The 21,407-nt window shown below is 33.5% G+C and overlaps 1 protein-coding gene across 2 annotated transcripts; it reads left to right on the top strand.

The window, feature by feature from the left end:
- LOC110991547 (proton-coupled folate transporter) lies at nucleotides 1-13,759 on the top strand. Of its 2 annotated transcripts, XM_022256922.2 has the most exons (5): nucleotides 1-1,308; nucleotides 9,905-10,006; nucleotides 11,693-11,914; nucleotides 12,320-12,476; nucleotides 13,442-13,759. In XM_022256922.2, exons 1-5 carry the CDS (start codon nucleotides 342-344, stop codon nucleotides 13,539-13,541), a joined length of 1,548 nt encoding a protein of 515 aa, XP_022112614.2. In that variant the 5' UTR covers nucleotides 1-341; the 3' UTR covers nucleotides 13,542-13,759. The 2 variants fall into 2 exon arrangements, with proteins under 2 accessions (XP_022112614.2, XP_022112615.2); XM_022256923.2 differs by lacking the exon at nucleotides 13,442-13,759 and having other exon boundaries at nucleotides 4-1,308; nucleotides 11,693-11,910; nucleotides 12,320-12,432.
- The last annotated feature ends 7,648 nt before the right edge of the window (nucleotides 13,760-21,407 follow it).

The following is a 21,407-nucleotide window of genomic DNA, read 5'->3' as shown; positions in this document are numbered from 1 at the left end:
GTCTCGTTTCACTAAAACAACCTTGCACAGTCGAAATTGCGATAACAAAAACTCGATCACAAGTGTTTTAATATTTGTAGTAACATCATTAACGCTACTCGAATTGCTCAGATAAACGAACATTTTATAAAGACAGTCGTGTGTGATGAGACCTCTGTTATCGCCTGCAACCGAGATCAATTCGTACGCAAGTGCATTCATATCGCGCTTCATTTTACAACTTAACTCGTGTTTTTGGAAACAGAAAGTCACGGATAAAGTAGTCGCTATCGGACGGCGGCGCGTGCCAAGTGTAGTGTTGTGCGCGGATCAAAAACACTTTTACTTACTCTCACTCAATCATGAGTAATACAGTTAATATTTGTGGCTCCGTAGACTTCACCAAATCCAACATTCGCCTCACGGACGACCTTGAACGGGAAACGTGGCGGAGAAAACTGAGCTGCCAAATAAAAAACGTGAAAAATATCCTTCGAGAGACGACCGTGGAGCCATGTCTGTTTACCTACATGTTGTGTACTGCGTTATCCTCGTTGGCCGTGCAGAATATGCACTTGGAAAAATCATGTAGAGTCAACTTTAACTATTCAACAGATATATGTGATCGAATACGTGATAGGAACACAACTGGCTTAGAAAATGAACTGAACAATGTACAATCACTAGTCGCGAAGGTCGTAGCTTGGAAGTTCCCATTACAAACCGCTATCCCGGCTGTTATGGTATTATTTATCGGCGCATGGAGCGATAAAACGAAGAAACGGAAAATTTGTATACTTTTCCCTTTTACGGGGGAGATTATCGCAAACATAGGGCTGTTATTAGCGACATATTACTTCTACGAATTATCATTAACAGCGACGGCGTTAATAGAGGCGCTTCCCGCTGCCTTCACCGGCAGTTACATTATAATATTCATGGGGATGTATAGTTTTATGGCTGATAGAACAAGCGTGAAAGACAGGACATTTCGCTTAGGCGTGGTGACAATTTGTGTGAGCTTTGGCACCCCTGCCGGGACCGCTATAAGTGGTATTGCATTACGTGCGTTGGGTTACTATGGTGTATTTTCCCTCCTACTTGTGTTGCACATTTGTTCCTTCCTTTATGGTTTGTTCAAATTAGAAGATGTGTTGCCGAAGGATGAACGGACGTCAAATGGGAATCAGTTTGATACGAAGTTGTTTGAAGTGTTCGGTTTAGTTGCAAATACTGTGATGGTGATATTACAACCTCGATTTTTTGGATTACGGAAACAAATAATTTGTGTAATTATTTTGTATCTATTGATGGTTGGACCATTGTATGGTAAGTAAATAAGGCAATAAAACCAGCAATTTATATTATTTGTTAAATATTTACGATAGTTCTAATGTAATATACACTGTTTATGGACTAATTAAATCCATGTACGATATATTTATTTAGACATTTATGGCCCTTTTTTTATATCGGTGAATGAAATTTTGTAATCTTTCGTTACAAACGTTCAAATATTTCTTTTTATCTAATAACTGTTACTGAAAGAGTAATTGGTACATTAGGTTATGTGCTTGGGTATAATAATATGAAAATAAATTTGTTAATATAATCAAACATGGTAGATAGTAGTTACATGATGACAAACAAATTTTGATCAATTATCTAATTAAGAGTATGATTAAATTAATATCTATATCCATTAAAAATATATAAAAACTAGTATATGGAGCAGCGGGAAACGAAGATACATTTTTTATAATTATTTAGGTTTTGATATAACAATTTTGTTTAATTAGTAAACTTCACACATGTGATGAGAGTCGTTTTAAAACTTTTCTTATAGCACCTTTATTTCTCTCACAACTGAATTAATTTAATATCTACAAGTAAACGCCACAAACGCCTTGAACTCGTTACGGTACAAATTTAAATATTTTATCGGTATTTGGGGTAAATGGGGTCAATATTTAAAGTCTTAACCATCACTTGCAGCTGCTTTTACATTAATTAAAAACCTATATTAGTTTAGAATGTGTCATATTGGCTGTAAGTTTGTAAATACAGTCAAACCGTTTACGACGACATCGTTTAGAACAACATACCGGTTATATTGACCAAAATCAAAGGTCCCGGCTGAATTGTATTGTATTAGGTTTTCAAAAAATCATTTATTCATATAGGTAACATAATGTACACTTATGAACGTCAAAAAAAAAAGAAATATACATGAAATGATTCCAATTTTACATTAACTGCCAGTTCTCAAATCAAGGGCGTAGAACGGAAGAGAAGAAGGTCAATTTCAGGTCAGTTTTTAATAACAAGGTCACCACGATCGAAGGTCATCAAGATGTTACCACTATCGGTTATTACGACGAAATATGAGTAGTCCCTTCGATGTCGTTATAACAGATTTTGACTGCTATTTCAAGCAGTGATTTCAAATACCAGAGAGTAAAATTGTTTAAAATTCATTAAAATTGTGATATAGACAAATACAGACAGACAGACCGTTAATTGGACAATGAAAATACCGTTAGGAATGTTGGGTATTTTTTTTTTCTTGACACATTTATTATTACAAGAACTGTCTCATTAGTGAGTCTAGATCAAATAATATATGTATGTATGTATGACTGCATTTGGGTCGTTACACTCAAACGCACGAGGTAAACTGCTCGGCACACGCAATATTCCACAATCATAACAAAAAACTAATTTATACAAGGCTCGACGCTTAGACAACGAAGATTATGTGTTTAAATAATAATTGACCAAGCGGACTCTACCAAAATCATATATGCCTACGTACTCGGTATTCGAAGTGGGTTTGCCGACGTCCATAAAAAAAATCAGCGGCGCTACAACCTCTTTTAGGTCTTGGCCTCAGATATCTGTTTCATGATCATTTTTAAATCTAATGGGCAAGTAGGTGATCAGCCTCCAGTGCCTGACACACGACGTCAACTTTTTGGGTCTAAGACGTGTCGGTTTCCTCACGATGTTTTCCTTCACCGTTCGAGCAAATATTAAATGCACACATAGATAGAAAGTCCATTGGTGCACAGCCAGGGATCGAACCTACGACCTCAGGGATGAGATCTGTTCATCTCTTCCAATATCCATAGTCGTCTTTACAGGGCCGGCAACACACTCGCGAGCCCTCTGGCATTGAGTGTCCATGTGCGGCGGTATCACATAACATAAAGTTCTGCCCGTTTGCCCTCTGTTAAGCGTAATTCGAATGTGCCGGGCCGTATTTTAACATTATTTTTACTATTTATTCTAATTCATTCTGGACTGTATTCGCGCATGTATATTTCTTTCACTTTGAGACAGTTATTTATTTAATAGGGGCTATTTTGGGAAGCGGAAACATCTTGACTTTCACAAAAGCAACAATTTAGTTATTTCTTTAAAATATTGTACCGTAAGTTTCATGTTTAATTTTAGTTTTCTTTTTCTTACCTAATATTTTCTCTTTGATATTTTGTTTACCATCGTAATCTGTTTTGGCTTTATCTAAGTGTTATGTAATATGTAGCTATCAGATTAATAGGCATAAAACAATCACATATAAAATACACGCAGTTTATAATAATAATAATATTTATTTATTTTCTCGCAAAACTTACAAAACTTCATACATTATATTATGTTACAACTATTTATTAACGGATCAGTATAAACAATTGTCATTCTTCTTTTGAGGAATTGCTAATATACATTATCTTAAATCTATCAATCAATTATGTAAGATAAAAGACTAAATTAGGTTAGGTTACTGAGATCGAATTACAAATACGATGGATTATGAATAATCTATAAACTTCGTACATACTGGTGCAGTTAACAGATTATATACGGAATAATTTTGAGAGTTCGTGATTTTGAAGTCGGATTCTAAACACTTCTCTAAATCAGAAGACCGAAATTACTTTACTGTAATAAATATATTCCTGGTTATTAAATAATCTGAATAGCTGGCAGCTACCTCGGATAAATAATTAGTCTAGCTTTTCAAAGGGTAACGCTGCCAGTATCTTCGGAACCTTGCCTAAAGGGACTCCTTTTAATAAAATATAAGTTACATTTAGTTAGCTATATGTTTATACTAATGCATATGACAATTAAATAAAAAAATAGCCCGTATTCATGTACTAGACAGTTAGGATTACATTATTCAATTCACATACACTTGTGAACGTCAAAAAAATATATATTAAATGCTTCTAATTTTACATTTACTGCCAGTTCTCAAATCAAGGGCGTAGAACGTAAGGGAAGAACTGGCAATAAACTCCCCGCCACTCTTTTTAATCGCCAAGTTTTTTACACAACGTTTGTAAGGAGCTGCAACCATTACACCATGTTCCATATGACATTTGATTAATAAAGAATAATAAAATAAATTAAAAACAAAGATTAACTCCATCATGTTTCACAATAGTACACGACCTCCGATGTAGTGGAGGCCTTCTCCAAATTCTTGCATTTGTCTCTCATCCTCCTTACTACGTTTCAATTCTTCCCCATCTTTCCAGCTTTCTGGTCGCTCCGTTTTTTTGCTAATTCATTCATTTAATGAAACAGTTGAATTCTCGACGGTTTTATTAAAAAAATATTATAATATAAAAAATAGGGAAAGGTTTTTATACAATTTGTTATAGTGACTTTGAAGATAATTTAAAAATATAAAAAACACTAACTGCCCCCGCAAACTTCGTTTCTCCTTCGTTTTACAAAATAAATTTTATTTATACGTTAGCCTAGTGGTAATCATGATATTGAATTGTAGCTTATCGTTTTACTTTAGGTGTCGGTTTACTATAGCAGTGACATCTATTGATTACTTACTCAAGCCAGTCGCAAAGTATCGACATCTGATAGAATTATAGACAAATAATTTGCAATAATATAAAATTGCAGCTATAATTAAAAATCTAAGTTATCCTATCTCTTAAGTTTTTTTAAATTAAATTGTTTATGAGTCCATCGCGGACAAACATCCTGACAGGAGATTTATATACATATATTAAGATTACTTAACAAAAAAAAACAGGTGGTAAAAATTACAGAATTCATTTGGGAATGCCATTATAATTCACATGTTTATTTTTAAAATGCAGTGCTACCTAAAAATGCGTTATAGCTAATGAGGACGTAAAAATTTTGTAGTCTCAATAAAACCCAGGTATCGACCGAAAAGTTATTCTGAATGTCAACAGCAGTTCTACTTTCATTAAACGCACAGTTTTGTAACTTTATTAACCAGTTTGCAGATTACTTAAATGGCAAAATATGGCTCGATTTACACACGTTTATAGTGTATTTGTTACTAAATAGGAATACTTTATCACTAGCTACCGTTACCGTACAAACGAATTAATGTCCTTCAAGAAAAGAGCGTACCAATTCTTAAAAGCCGACAACGCACTCTCGAGCCCTCGGCATTGAGGGTGTCCATTGGCGGCGGTATCACTAAACATCAGGTGAGCCTTCTACCAGTTTGCCGCTTGTTGAATAAAAGATAAAAAAATATAAAATTATACAATAGACAAACAAAGATTATTTAAAAAAAATACTGCTAAATAAAACCTCCCGTTTCCAAGACATTTTACCCTACGTTTTCTTCTCCTTTGTCTTAAAATATATTATCGATTTATTAAAGGTAAACTATAAAGTGTACCTGCAAGACAACATTTTTGTTTTGATTCGAGACAGTAAACAAACGAATAAAAATCAGTTATAAATAATAATTCTTATTTAACACCGGTAAAATTTCTCTTGTAATGTGTTTTTTGCCTAGAACCCGCTGTTTTTGGTGTATTCAGAGCAAAATTATCGGACTTACTGCCAGTGCTTACTGGGCAGTACTGGTCTTAACTTCTTTGTTTGAATTGCGACGGTGTATTATTTTTTTCTATTCATTTGCGCGGATCGCTTGCACAACGATAGTAAACATTAAGGGGAAAGCGGGATGTCTTTATCTTTAAAAGGCTGATCGCCTATTTGCCCATAAATTGCATTTAAGGTCAAGATCCATGCGGTCTTGTAGCGCCACGGGCTTATGAAAATATCCAATAAGGCATAACGGAAACGATATGGCTGCAAATTTAAAAATTATCACTTTTTTGTTGACAAAAAAGACGCGCGAAGTCGTATTTGGTCCGTAACATTGTCCGATGCATTGGACTCACTAAAACCAAACAGCCTCATTTGCTAGCTATGGACAATGGTAACAGTTTCCCTAAACACATGTCTATTTATTTGGAAACAAAACAGGTACATCTACACAATAAAAAAAAGTTAAAAAAAATAACATAATATGCACACATTGGATGTATACACAAAAAATATCATCTATAAAAACAAAAAGTTTCACTAATAAAAAAAAGTCCCAGTCAAGAGCGTCTTCTACGCTACTGCGAGCTCATCTTCCAAATCACAGAGTGCGTAATCGCGTCGGTCTTTTCGGCTCGGCGGCGTTCTCTTTAAGTGTTACGAGGGACTTACAGAACACTTCAACATTTCTGTCTCTCATAATTGAATTTGTAATAGGTGGCAAACGGGCAGGAGGCACACCTGATGTTAAGCGATACCGCCGCTCATGGAAATTGAAGGCACATAAGTGAGTTCCCGGCTTTTCAAGAATTCTAATTGGTTCGGAAATACTTCAGAGGGCAGTTGACTTTGTTTTTAAGGCAGTTGTCGAACGACGGACATCGAGGTGATACAGATGTAATTTCGTATTTTGCCTTGACGTCCGATAATGAAACTCAGCTGCAGGCATTAGAACGAACAACTTCTCTGAACACTCTCCACGGTAAATGCAGTAGAAGATGCAGAGTGACCCCACATCTCTACGCAACGCCAAGTGAAAATTAACTGATAAAATTTGTTCTTATCTTCGCTACGTGTTTTCGATTGGGTTATTATGATCGTTCTATATCTATAGCCTTCTCTTCTAAATGATTAACTGTATCAAAGTAAAAGAAATGTAAATAATGACGATCGTGATTAGATTACTAATAAACCCTATTTCATATTTACTTAATAAAGTTTTGTTGACGCACGACTTTCCGACACTAAACATCAAAAATCTAAAATACTCTCTAGAGTAAATCATGCATGGCGTCTTCTGGATTAAATTCCCTGTGAAACAATTGTTTCGTGTTGGCAGGCATCGAAGGATCTGCCAAATTTCTATGAAATATTAAGGGTCTGTCGCCAGAACAGTTGAACAAGTTTACGGAATATCAGAGCATTTTAAAATTATTTGGATCCAATATTTGCATGTTCATTTGACTTAATTTCAATAAAGATAATAAAGCATTTCTGATACCCAGAAAAATTCTACCAGATGAACATAAAATGTGTTGAGATACTTAAATTATACGTTGTTCTTAAAAAAATGTTTTCTCTCATTCTTTTTTGTTATTTTGTGTGTTGATGTGTTTTGTTAGTAATAAATCATATGTATGTGTCTATGCCTATGTCTAGATTACGTAAATTGTTTACATCATTATGACATCATCATTGCAGTAACGTAATGTGCAATCTTCTTAGGAATGTTACCAGTTCATTACAGCTGTATTTATTAACCTAACTTTAATAACTATATATCTTTTATCTCTCAATATATTTTGTAAATTAAAAAAGCCAAAAGATGTTTTTTGGCTTAAATTCGTAACATACAAATTATTCCTCATTATAATATTAGTATAAATTATATATTGAGTTCTGTGTACCAATATTCCTCCTCCGTAAAATTTCTTGTGCACACAGCGTTAACCACTCCTACTGTGAATGAAAATATCATGCCTAAGACCCAAATAGTCGACGGCGTGTAGGAAGTATTCAAAGCTTATAGATTTGTCTTTTAAAATAAAGAAAAAAAGTCATGACACATACAAAAGTCTAACGCCAAGACTAAAGATTATATATGAACTGTTTTATTCGTGCGCATTTAACATTCGCACAAACATTGGGAGGAAACCAGCTTCTCTTAGACCAAAAAAAAAATCGATGGCGTATGTCAGGCACAGCAGTCTGACCACCTATCAAGTTAACAAATGGTTATGAAACATAAATAGAAATCTGAGGCCCAGACCATAGGTTATAAAATAAGTCTTATTTATTTATTTATTTTGTATTGTTTGATGATTTGCTTTTTAAAAGAGTACAGAGAGTTTTTTACTCCGGCTTTTTTCTCGGCCTACATCCTCTGTCTTCTTTGCCGATGAATAAGTGATACCTGTCTATCTTATGTACCTTTGTAAACATATTTTGTATGTTATTTTTAATGACGAAAATCTATTGCATCGAGAATAATTATTTTTCCACCCAATGCTAATCTTTTTATCTTGTAACAGTGAAATTGTCGTGATTACCTGAGTTATTAAAGTATTTATTCTTGTCAAAATCTGTATTACCTGAGTTATGAAAGTATTTATTCTGTCTTTCTGTAAAGCGATTACAGAAAGACAGATTTTGATATGATCTTATTATAATATCATTGACGTCTTCTGGTTTTTGGAAATTGTTATCCTATCCTATACTTGATTGTGAATTCTAAATTCAAATTACGGCAATTTTGTTGTTGTAATCTTTACATCCGCTGGGTTGTACATAGCACTTTCTTTATTTTCTTCTGTATGTATAATCTATTTGTATGTATATCAACAAATACAATTTAGCGTTACCATAATAACATTTCTTTTAATATTTTAATAACCTAGTTACAAACAGGAGATAGTAAACTTAAAACCTTGAATTCGCGTTTTATAACTAGGCCGTATATTATGAATATTTAAATTTGGAATTCCAAATTAAGAATGCGATAATTGATATCTAGTTTGTCAATAAGAACAAATTCATATTATTAAGGACCACATTCTTACTAGAGTAGGTTAACGGAAACATTTAAGATATTTCTTTATGGATCTCATAAAATGGGACATGCTTTTTAATTTCTACCGCTAAAAGTTATAATTAAAATGTTAGAAGTTATATTAATTGCACCGAGCTATATCTTTATATGCTGGTAACATATGTACACTCAAAAACTTCTGAAACGAATCTCAAAAAAAGTAAAGCATAGCATTTTTATCAACTTATGCAATTATATTTTTGTATTTACCATTATGTCATTGTGTGTTAGGTTTATTTTCGTTACGGAATTTCTTGATTCGGTTAGTATGCTTATTATTAAACATAACGAGTAACATTTGCTTACTTGTTATATTATATATCCAAAATCAAAAACGAGAAAGTTAGCTGCCTATTTGACGGCAATTTGACGGTTCAAGAGAAGCTAAAGCCTTGCGTTTCACAGCTCCTACGTGAGCCTCTACAATTAATGCTAAACGTTTATAATCAAAAGAAAAATGTATAAAGAGGTGTTTCATAATTATGTAGTTGAAAACTTTTACCAAAAGACGGTTCTAGGGTGGTTCTTTACATTTTCAAATAAGGAAATACTTTCGTCACATAAACTTCAGTATAAAACTGCCTATAAATATGGAGGATTATTGTTGAAAGTATAGTCAATTAAAGATCAACATCAGATTTTCCATGTCACATATTTTCGTCTATAATAAAATATTACTAATATCCTTTTTACTTTGTAATTTAAAAAAATCTAGCGGCGAAACAACCCTTTGTTTGCCAAACTTGGTCCCCGATTAAAAAAAAACATTTCAATCACTTACGACAAAAAAATTAAAATTAGAATCATCAGTAAGTTACCAAAATGTACAAGTATGTATTTTGCAAATTACAATTTCAATTGTTTCAAGCAGAACTAATGAAACAAAACAACTTCAATACGTCTTTAAGTCTTTGCCATAGTCTGTGTTTCGATGTTAATGACCCGCCCAGATAAGGCATCACAATAATATCGACTGATATTTTCTTACAGGGGATTCTCAAGTGGGCTACTTGTACGCGATTCGAAAATTCAACTTTAATGAAGTGGAGTACAGTGTTTACGGGACCATTAACATTATGTTGGGATTGATTGGTGAGTGTTTATCGATGGTAATGCGTGCTCTGATTTGGGCTATGACATCTGAGCTATAAAGCCTATTTCATAGTTATTATTGGTTTTAGGTAAGTAGTTGATCAGTCACCTATATCAAAATATGTTAACCTGGGATTAATAATAGACTTGATTAGTAATAATTCGAATAAGGGTGTTTTAAGAAAAGAGCGTATTAGTTCCTCAAAGGGCGACCGGGTGTCACTTTACATCAGGAGAAAGTATTTTATATTTTTTTATTTTTTTTTGAAGTTAGTATTGTCTTTTATTAACATAACTTTTATACATTTAAAGAAAAACACTTTTTCACTTTTTAATAAATTACGTTAGGTATTTTATCTGTGTATCTAACCCGGTAACTCTAGGTCATAGGCCTTACATAAAATTACTATTAAACATTTATATGCTGTTCAATTATATTCTACACTGCTATAATGTTATAATAGTATTTAGAAATTCTAGACTATGAATCATATAGTGAAGACTTGCCAAATACTTCTCCCCGTACTTGATATACAGTATAAACGTCTCTCGATTTAACGACAAAACAGCGTCGAACTGGGCTTGATTTGGCTTAGCTTTTCTTTCATACAATGATATTCTCTTTACATATCATTACACCCACAATAACGACAATTAAATAATAATGTATATGTATTTTTTATGTTGCCGAAATTAGTCCAAACTGCAAAGCTACATTCTTTTGTCGCTTTATTGTAATAAACTTGATTGTCGACATCATACGTACCGAACTTTCTAAAAAGTTATCTTAGCAGTAAAGGCTATTTTTTAAATGAAATCTAAAGGACGGGTACCTCAGTCGATCGTCCCACTGAAACAGAATTTTGTGTTTCGCTAGAGTAATGCTAGACGCATTTTAAATTGTATCACATTTTTGCCAATTATACTTATTAGTTACGCCTACAATATATTGTTTCTTAGTATTGGTACTATGACTGATAATTATGTGCCTTTATTAAGGTTAAGAATGTATCGAAACGAGGTATGTACTGTGGGCTTAATATTTAAAATTGTGTAACAATCGTCAAGGTGACTGGTCCGCGACGATCTGACGTCCGCACGACGCGTTAGTTGCATCAATGGCTACTACGCAATAAAATTATTATCTTTTTTTATGTTTGAACTTAATTATTAATGCATAAAAAATGATACGTAAGTATGATAATAAATTTAGATATCAAATTATTATAAACTTCATTCCGTCTCCAAATATTTGCAGATATTTTAATATTAATACTGTAAGCATCCGGAGTTTTAGGTTTCTAAACCCATTTTTATGTGGCATTTTTCATTTGAACACAAAATATATACATTATAACTATTGTTTTTCTTAATTTATAATAACTGATTTTGTGTTCCCACAGGCAAACTCCTCTCCCGTTGTCCTCGATTTTTCCTTATTGCATATCAATGTCGTCCAGGTCCTTCTAGCCATTTCCACGATTTCATCAGCCCACCTTTTAAATTGCCTACCTCGGTGTCTTTTAGGGCCTCTTAGTTGCCATAGGAGTCTTACAATTTTGCTCCATGTATCTGCTCGTCTTATAGCATGTCCAGCACATTTCCATTTCAGTTCTTTTTCATATTATGTGTCATTTACATGTAGATAAATATGGCAAAAATGTACCATATTATTTTCTTGTACAGGTACGTTTTTCTGCATATCAGTGCTTAGCAAAAAGTTTGAAGTTCAAGACAGTGTGATCGGAGGTTTAGCTGGTGTGAGCAGGATAGCATCATGTTTCGTATTTGCATTTGCACCTACAAGAAATTGGTACTACGCAGCGCCTGTTTTCAACATTTTCAGTGGCACTGGTCTCACCGCTGTCCGGTCCATCGCTACAAAGATTGTCTCCAATGAAGAAGTAGGTGTGTAGTTAAATAATCGTTAATATAATTGGTTTCTTTATTAAAAGTATATGTAAAGCTAAGATTTATCTATTAACTCAACAAAAATTCTACGAAATCTAGCTTTTAATCTGCCCAAAGAAAATTATCTACTTCTTAATAATAATTCTTATTTTTAACTTTTAATTATATTTTATTAACATCTTTATTAATTGAACTATACACTTTTACAAACTGCATTACGTACACTGGTAACTTTTATTATTATTTTTTCTACTATATATTTAATACATTCTTCATTATGTTTTCTTGATATATTTTTCATTTTTATTTCACTGAAAATATAATAAATAACTGCTTGTATTTGTATTTTTGTGAATAAATAAATATTTTAAGAAATCTCAATGCCATGTTCGATTGTTTCAGCCAAACTAAGTTCAATTATGGGTGTGATGGAGGCACTTGCGCCATCAATTTACATGCCTGCATCCAGCTATATATACATCAGTACAATAGACTGGTTCCCTGGTGCATTCTATTTGTTTGATGCAGCTCTTACAGTATTCGCTTTGGGATTGTTCACGTAAGTCACATAACAAAGGGGCAACGCACTGAGAGCCTTTCTGATAGAGGCTTGCCTTTAACCCTCTGTTATATAATAAGAAAATATATTACGAATCGTTGGGGATATTTCGTTGGGTTTTTTTGTTCACATCAGACATTTTGTACCGGCTGTAGACGGCTCAAGCCGAGGTCCTAGTCTTGCAGGAGACGTACTTGCGATAGTCGCAAAACGCTAATTCCGGCCAACCTACTCTCAAAAATACAACCCAAGCTAAGCATAAAGGCCCTTAAAGCAAATAGCGAGACTCCATTCCAAAAAAAATCTCAAAACTTTTTAGTAGCTACATATCAACACATGAAACATTTTGCTATGTTAACCCATTGAGAACGTTCTCTTTTCCGGAATCAACCTACTTGATAAATAAAACTAAGTTTTTAAATATTTTCTCCCCATAAAAACTTAGCAACTTAGCACAGAGTTCAAGGAATATATAAATTTAAAGATATTCGTGTGCCTCTTAATCGTTGAATTATAAAAAGTATTACACAAGAAAAGAAAGTTTAAATGCAAAAGTTTCTTGAATATTTAAATAACCCTTAAAGATCGATTCGCATTAAGATGTCAATCAAAATTAAACCTGTCTTATGTAAATGATAATTTCTGGAATTTGATATTTTTTTCTGTGATCATTTACGTTTGTTATATGGCAAAAACAGGCAATGAAACATTTATCTATTGGATTTACCTCTTTCTGATAAGAACAATATTAAGGAAACTTTGTTAATAAATACATTAAAAACACGCCTTATTGACTTAATTTGTCACAGACTAAACAAATTACGCGCTTTTTAATACAAATAAAAACTGTTTAGTGGCATACAGTTTATAAATATGGACTAATATTTTTTAATGTCGATTTCTTTGTTTCGACTAACTTAATTTTGAATTATTTTGATATTCTTAATTTAAATGTTACTTTTCAGAGTTATCTATGTACTGGTAAAGAAGAGAAATGAGACAATAGTCACAGACCCACAAAGAAAAGAGGAGTATGCAAGAACAAATGATATTTCGCATTTTTAATATAAATACGATTTTAAAGGCTGTTTATCTGTGCAATAAGAAGTGTAACAAATAGTATAAAAGTTATTTGGTTTTTAATAGTGTGTATTTAATAAATATATGTTGTTATCATTTATTTCCTTAATACGTTTACAGCCGCAGCTTGTAAAAGCATAAAACAAAAAAATCTTGAGGAAATTGTTATCTGAGATAAACAAGAAAAGTAATAAAATTGTGTGAGTACTGATTGAAACCTCTAAAGTTTGACAGAAATAAATTTTAACCGATTATTTATTTGTTCGAACACTGCGAATCAATTTACATAATTTATGTGTCGAATGAAATACTATGTATAACAGTACAGAAAACACAAAACTCCGTTATTCTATTTAATATTCTATGCATCACTTAAAACCCTGTTATATGATATTATATAATACGCCATATTTCTCATAGAAATATTTACAATGATTTTTTTCCTATTTTATTTTAATTTTTGTTAGTATGAGAGCACCTTTTGAATTGAAGGATTAGAGGAGTTTTTAGATTAATATGTATCTGTGTTCCCACGAGAATATAAGTGTGTTCTCCTATTTCATCATGCCTCCTGCTGATAGAGGACAAATCTTTGTTTTTAATTTATTTTATTGTTCTTTATTACTCAAGATCATATGGAACATAGTGTTATAGTTGCAGCTCCTTACAAACGTTGTGTAAAAGAAAAAAGTTGGCGATTAAAAAGAGTGGCGGAGAATTTATTGTCAGCTCTTCTCTTCCGTTCTACGCCCTTGATTTGAGAACTGGCAGTAAATGTAAAATGAGAAGCATTCAATGTATATTTCTTTTTTGACGTTCATAAATGTACATTATGTTACTTACATTAATAAATGATTTTTGGATTTGAATTTGAATACCAACTGAGTTTCTTCATCGGGCGTCGTGGCACAATACGAAATTCTATCTGAATCACTTCGACGTCCTTACACCACTGTCGAACCAGCTGCCCCTGTTTTTACGAACCAATTCCACTTAGCGTCCTTCAATAGAAGAGCATCCTAATACTAAAAAGGCCGGTAACGAATTTGCAAGCCCTGGCAAGGGAAGTGTCCATGGGCGGCGGTACCACTTAACATCAGTTGAGGCTCCTGACCACCCCCTGCAACGTAAAAAATACCAGTTTTTCACTTCATAAGTTACATAAATAAAGCTTCTTTCTTGACTGTTCTATAATGGAGATCTGTGGTCTTCCACGGTGACCAGCTGTCTTGGAAAATTATCTTTTATATATGTATTATATACGTTATGATGGTGCCACAAGGTATGTTAGAAGTCACAAGTCAATATATAGAAAAATGAAAAATAAAGTAAAATATTTGTTCAAAACAGAAACTCTTTTTTGAATATATTGCGTGTGTTCTATCTTAAAACCTAGCTAACTTCAAATATACACGAAACAGGTCAATAGTTTCAAAATGAACAATCAATATGAACACAAAATTGTCATATCAAATGTAACGTGCGAAATACACGTCGAATTTCAAAGTATGGAGATTGGAAATTTCGTTTCCCTTCAATTTGCCGAGTCCATTAGCACCCTTTGCTTCACTTTACCTGCGCCGTCACAGGATACAAGGCAAATATCGTTACTTATATAACCTTATTTGAGAATATTTAATAAAACCTCCACCTGAATAACTGGAGTTTTCACATACGGAAATCGGAAAATTCATTTGGTTAGGGATTTGATGTTATAAATTAAAATGGTTTTCCGTTGAATTATCTGGTTTGTGTTTATAACTAATATGTATTATGAGTATTTTATCGATTCATTACACGCTTTAACAGCGCAGATTTTATATTATTTTATATTATTATTACAAATTGATTAAAACAGACTTATATGTCTCATATGCATTATAATTAGACCAATATGTCTCCTTTCAAATTTATCTTGGCAAAGTGGTCTTGATAATTTTAAGCAATTCTTACCAGGCGCTAAACTACAAGTAAGTTACATCACAAGGAATACATTTTAATCTTAATCTTAATACATATATATATATATATAAATCTCCTGTCACGATGTTTGTCCGCGATGGACTCCTAAACAACTTAACCGATTTTAAATTAAATTGGCACACCGTGTCAAGTCTGGTCGAACTTAAGAGATAGGATAGCTTAGATCTTTAATTATAGTCGCAATTTTATTTTATTGCAAATTATTTCAATCAATAGATGGCACTGCTATGGTAAACCGACAATCGTGTCATATAAGGTTCAATTCAATATCATGATTACCACGTGTTATTGAGGCTAAAGTATAAATTAAATTTATTTTGTGAAACGAAGAAGAAATGAAGTTCGCGGAGGCAGCTAGTATCTTGTAAGTAGTAAGGAGCAGAGGCCTTAGTGGCTTATATACATGATTTTCTACCCTTAGCTCATTTTAATCACGGCTGAGCGTCAATATTATTTTATCTCTTTTTAATTGGCAAGTAGGTGATTCGTTTCCTGTGACAGACACTGGCTTTCACTTAGACTATAAAAAATATTAAAGTTACTGAAGCAATCTATGGCTGATTTATCTTGTAAGGAAAGCGTGCGCCTTCGAATGGGTAGTTGTCAATTGACACCGCCGCCCATGAAAACTCAATGCCAGAGAGCTCGCGAGTGCGTTGCCGGTCTTTTAAGAATTGGTTCCATATAATGGTGTTGCACGGCAATAACGTCAAACCTGCCTTAATAAAAGCTCAGTTGTGGAACGACAGACGTCGAGGTGATACGGATGGAATTTTGTATTCTGCCTCGACGTCCGATAATGAAACTCAGCTGCAGATCGAAGGAATCAGTCACATTATGCTAAGGTTTTTACTGTGTTATGTGAGTTGGCTTATGAAATGATTACAAAAACAATAAATCTTTTTGAGATTGATTTATCAATAAATATCCCTCAAAAATTTGTTAAAATTATAAAATGCATTTACTGCACTAAAATACATAACAATTATCTTGAAAAAATAAAAATATATATATAGCTATTTAAGTAATTTAAAATACTATTTTATTTAAACCAGCCACCAGCCCTCTACCGATTATATCAAGGTCTGGTACTGGTAGTGTTTATTTTTTTGTATTCGCGAAGAATGCCTGAACATTTAAGTACATAACACGTTTCGTTTTCATTGTGAGTCGTCATATACAATTCAGCAAGGCTCTGTAAAGGTTTCAGATTTACGTCATTCACTCGCGGGACACAAAAAATGTTTTATTTAAAATTCAGAGTGGCGCTTTTAGTTTTGACGAGCTTACAAACAAATTTGTTACGGTACGATAAAGACACGAAAGAAAAAAAATGATAGTTTAATTTTAAATTTTTCTATTACGTTTTTTAATTGTTATAAATTATACAGAGCAAGTAATTATTTTAATTTAACGAATGTTTGACCGACTATAACTTAGAGTCTCAGTTTAACACAAAATAAGTTGGATCCTCGCAGCCCTTGTATAATTGTGAGGGTGAAAATGTCTAACGATACCAGAACCAAATAACCAAAGAACTAGATGTTTAGTTGCAGTATAAATAATAACCTAGATACCGACTGCAACGCCATCTGCTGGTTTGTGAATATAAACCATCCATGACGCGACCCAAACGCATACAAAAGTTCATTTAAGTCGGCCCAGCCGTTTATCAGGAGTCCCGTGACATACACACGTACAGCAGAATTATATATATAAAGATGTAATGCACTGTAATAATATTTCAATATATAGACACCATACATGTGCTATCGTAACAAAGTCAGAATTACTTAATATGGTTTTTTTATACCAAATTTTTTATGCAAACGGGCAGGAGGCTCACCTGATGTTAAGTGACACCGTCGCCCATTAACACTCTCAATGCCAGAGGGCTGGTGAGTGCGTCGCCGACCTTTAAAGAATTTTTACGGTCTTTTCGTGAAGGATCCTAAGTCAAATTTGTTCGGAAATAGTTCAGTGGGCAGCTGGTTACAGTTTGTGGTGCGCGGCAAAACTGTCTTATAGTGTTTAAGTATTCGAAAATTTTATCATTTTTAGAGCAATTTTCTTCATTTATATACATATATATATATATATATTTAAATTAAGAAGTAGGTTTATTCATATTGAAGCTTATACCCACTAGATAACTCCCACTCAAAACAGCTATACTAGACGGCAATCTGCTTCCGGAGGCAAACAAGGTGGATGTAGGTAGCGTGGATGCAATATGCCAGCAATAATTCAGTTATTGTATCGATTCTGTCCTTCCCCAAGCAACTAACCTACATCACAGTTATTCAATATTAACTACCCTAGTATATCCCATGAGGCTTTCATTGCAATCATATAGTCTTTAACCCACCACTGATTAAGAAAGGATATTTTTAAACAAAAATTATTACCGCCTTCCGTAGGTACGCATTTGTGTTGTGTGAGAGTAAATTTTTACGATGCCCGCATACACCGTCACAAAAAACAGACACCCTGAAGTTCGCTATACTCAATATTTTAGTTTTTTAAGTTATACTTCTTTTGGCGCCTTAGGAAAAATGATTAGTGTAATTTTTTACCTCTATCAGTTTTACTTGATACGTCAAACAAGTATGGCTTGTACACACAAATGTTTTTTTCTATAACACTCGTCAGTCGAACCAGCGCATTCTGGATACAGCTTCCGGATGCCCACGCCCACTTACATCTAAACGTTTATAAAAAACTGTGGGTTTTGGGGCACAGGAAATAATTAGTTTATGAAAAAAGTTTGAAAAAAATGCAAAATTTAAATTGTGTGATAATCTCTCGAACCTCTCACTAAACACCAAATGAGCCTTCCGCCCGTTTAGCCCCTGTTCTATTAAAAAAGACATACTAAATTGGAATGTCACCATATTTTTGGTCATAATCTATGAATTAACGTAGTCGCGCTAACTGAAGGGTATAAGTAACTTTTTACTTTGCACAACCTAAATATTTTCGTAATAAATTTGTGAAATCTTTTTCACAAGTTTGTTTAGATGTTAGCAAGTCTGAATACACGAGATCTTTAATCCCGGAGATTTAACCAAACAATTGACCAGTTTTTGTTATTCTTTATTACTCAAGATGTCATATGGAACATGGTGTAATGGTTGCAGCTCCTTACAAACGTTGTGTAAAAGAAAAAAAACTTGACGATTAAAAAGTGTGGCGGAGAATTTATTGCCAGCTCTTCTCTTCCGTTCTACGCCCTTGATTTGAGAACTGACAGTAAATGTAAAATTAGAAGAACGATTTAATGTATATTTCTTTTTTGACGTTTATAAGTGTACATTTTGTTACCTACATGAATAAATGATTTTTGATTTGATTTGATTTAAAATTTCAACTAAAGGATTCAACTCACGCCAACCCATGCATGCGCCAAGAAAGCCAAGCTATGACGATCTAATATTATTAACCGGTTTATATATATGTATATTAATTACATTTTTTTCTTTAAATTAAGCCCTGCAAGTTTTAACAAACTGTGCCTCGATTATATTACTACATATAGTATTAAATCTAAGCTTGTAAACCAATGAGAATTCTTCATGAAATAAAAAGCGTCTTAAATATCCTGAAAGTAATCATGTCATTTCCCTTCTCATTTCCCGTTTTTGACGTTCTCTGGAAAACTATCATATGAGGTAACAAATTGCCTTTAATCGGGTAATGATTATAGAGATAAGTTGTATAAACTCCAAAGCTAAATCTGGGTAGAGACTTACGTATGGCTCCCGTATGTCAAATTAAATTTTGACGTATGGAAGTCACCAAGTAACGCACTGAATCTAAGAGAAAGTATTTGCACTGGACAGAGTTTTATGCTAGATAACAAAATATGATTTCGAACATAACAATGTCGTTTTTTTGTGTTTAAGGCCCTATCTCATTACTAATTGCCGTGTTAGTGTCTCGGGGTGGACTTAGCGTAATAGAGAGTTGGAGCACTGAGGCGCACCGGTTCGTAATAGCAATTTGTTATGTAAAACATTTTTACCAATTCTTAAAAGGTCGGCAACGCACTCGCGAGCCCTCTGGCATTGAGAGTGTCCATGGGCGGCGGTATTACTTAACATCAGGTGAGCCTCCTGCCCGTTTGCCCCCGGTTCTATAAAAAAAAAAACATTAAATTAATGTAATTTTGCCATTTTTTTTCTGAAATGGATTACTTGGTTTGCGACAAAATATATCGTGTAAATTTTAAAATCATTTTCAATATAAATATTCGGCATAAAATGAGTGTTTTCATTTCTTTTCTATCGAGCGTAGTTATTTACATCGTGTGTTGATCTTTCAAAATGGATCCATAAACTTCTCAACTCCACCATATATTTCTTTCCTTTTGCCCTACTTTAAGAAACGATGACAAATAATGGACAGAAACAATTCACTTTTTTGGAGTTTGGCGACGGGATAGGTCCTTCTGTGATAACAGTTTGAATTAAATTCATTACCGTTTGTGGCAGCTTTTTCACATTTATAACTTTTAGTACTATTTTTAGTGTGGTGCTCGTTAGTCTTCAGTGTTGAATAGGGGCCAGTGGAAAATAATAGACGTCCGCCATTCTACCTTTACCGCGCACCACCACTTTGCGGAACCAGCTGCCCACTGAAGTATTTCCGAGCCAATTTGACTACGGGTCCTTTTAGAAAAGAGTTTACCAATTCTTAAAAGGTCGGCAACGCACTCGCGAGCCCTTTGGCAATGATTGTCCATGGGCGGCGATATCACTTAACATCATGTGAGCTTCCTGCCCGTTTCCCCCCTGTTCTATAAAAAAAAACAAGAACAGAGTGTCTTTATAGAGCCTGTTAGTATACTGTAGTACTGTTATAGAACACTTTCTTATGTTAAATAAGGTTAGGTTTAAATTATTTACTAGCTGTAAGTTACGCTATATCGTAATGTTAATTGTTGCCTTTGTGCAGAGACAATTGAAAATAAAAAATATATTAAAGAGTATATATTTATATATTACATATTTTTACTTTAACACAGGTTTATCTTTTCTTTATTCTTCTGAAAATTACATTATTTAATCTTTATAACTAAAGAATGTAAGTTTGATATTTCAATATCAAAGACTGAGTCTGTACAAAGGATCGTGATTAAAAATCAAGTAAACCAAAAGTGCTGCGTCATTAAATTGCTGAGCATCATCTTTGAGGGATCTTCACACTCATTGATCCTCGGGAGACGATGTCAACAACACCCTCAAGAATATCTGCGCCAACAATCTGGCCCAAGGCAAAAAATCTCGTTCTTACCTTTGTGCATTGGGATATCCGAGGAACTTATTTTGGAATCATATTTTATTGTATTCTCTTCGCTTCAATTATTGTATACACAACGGGGTAATTTGATTGTTATGTGGGCTATACCTACATTTATTTTGAATTTAAAGTCATCATCCAATACTAATCTCGATCCCGTCGGCCCATCGCTCTATTGGTTTACCTTTGTTTCTTTTGGACCAGTCCATTTGGTTACTGTTTAGACCATCTATTATCTGTACAATGGACTACGTGGCCTCCATGGCTATCCATGGCACAAAACAAAGGGTGGATAAAGTGGAGGAGGCCTTCTTCCGGACAGGGCCCGCATCTTAGTTAAAATTGTATTTAATCTACTTTTTGTTAAATGTATGTTAGGTGTGGATAAATAAAGATAACTGAAGATGTTCCTAGTGATATCTTCCTAAAACCTATCTTGGAAGTTTCTTACGTGTACAATTTTTTTTAATATTAAAAATTATGTATGTTAAGATAGGGCTTGGGGCAAAAAACGTTGTGATATACCAACGAATCGTTATTGATTGAAGCCAAAAGATCAAACTTCTT

Source organism: Pieris rapae, chromosome 3 (genome assembly GCF_905147795.1).
Source record: "Pieris rapae chromosome 3, ilPieRapa1.1, whole genome shotgun sequence".
In the NCBI taxonomy this organism is placed as follows: Eukaryota; Metazoa; Arthropoda; class Insecta; order Lepidoptera; family Pieridae; genus Pieris; species Pieris rapae.
This window is presented reverse-complemented; position numbering and strand designations above follow the sequence as displayed.

Coding starts and splice junctions, on each gene's coding strand:
- LOC110991547 (XM_022256922.2), top strand. CDS start 342: ATGAGTAATACAGTTAATATTTGTGGCTCCGTAGACTTCACCAAATCC. Junction 11,915..12,319: donor TGTCTCCAATGAAGAAGTAG/GTGTGTAGTTAA, acceptor CGATTGTTTCAG/CCAAACTAAGTTCAATTATG. Junction 12,477..13,441: donor TTCGCTTTGGGATTGTTCAC/GTAAGTCACATA, acceptor GTTACTTTTCAG/AGTTATCTATGTACTGGTAA.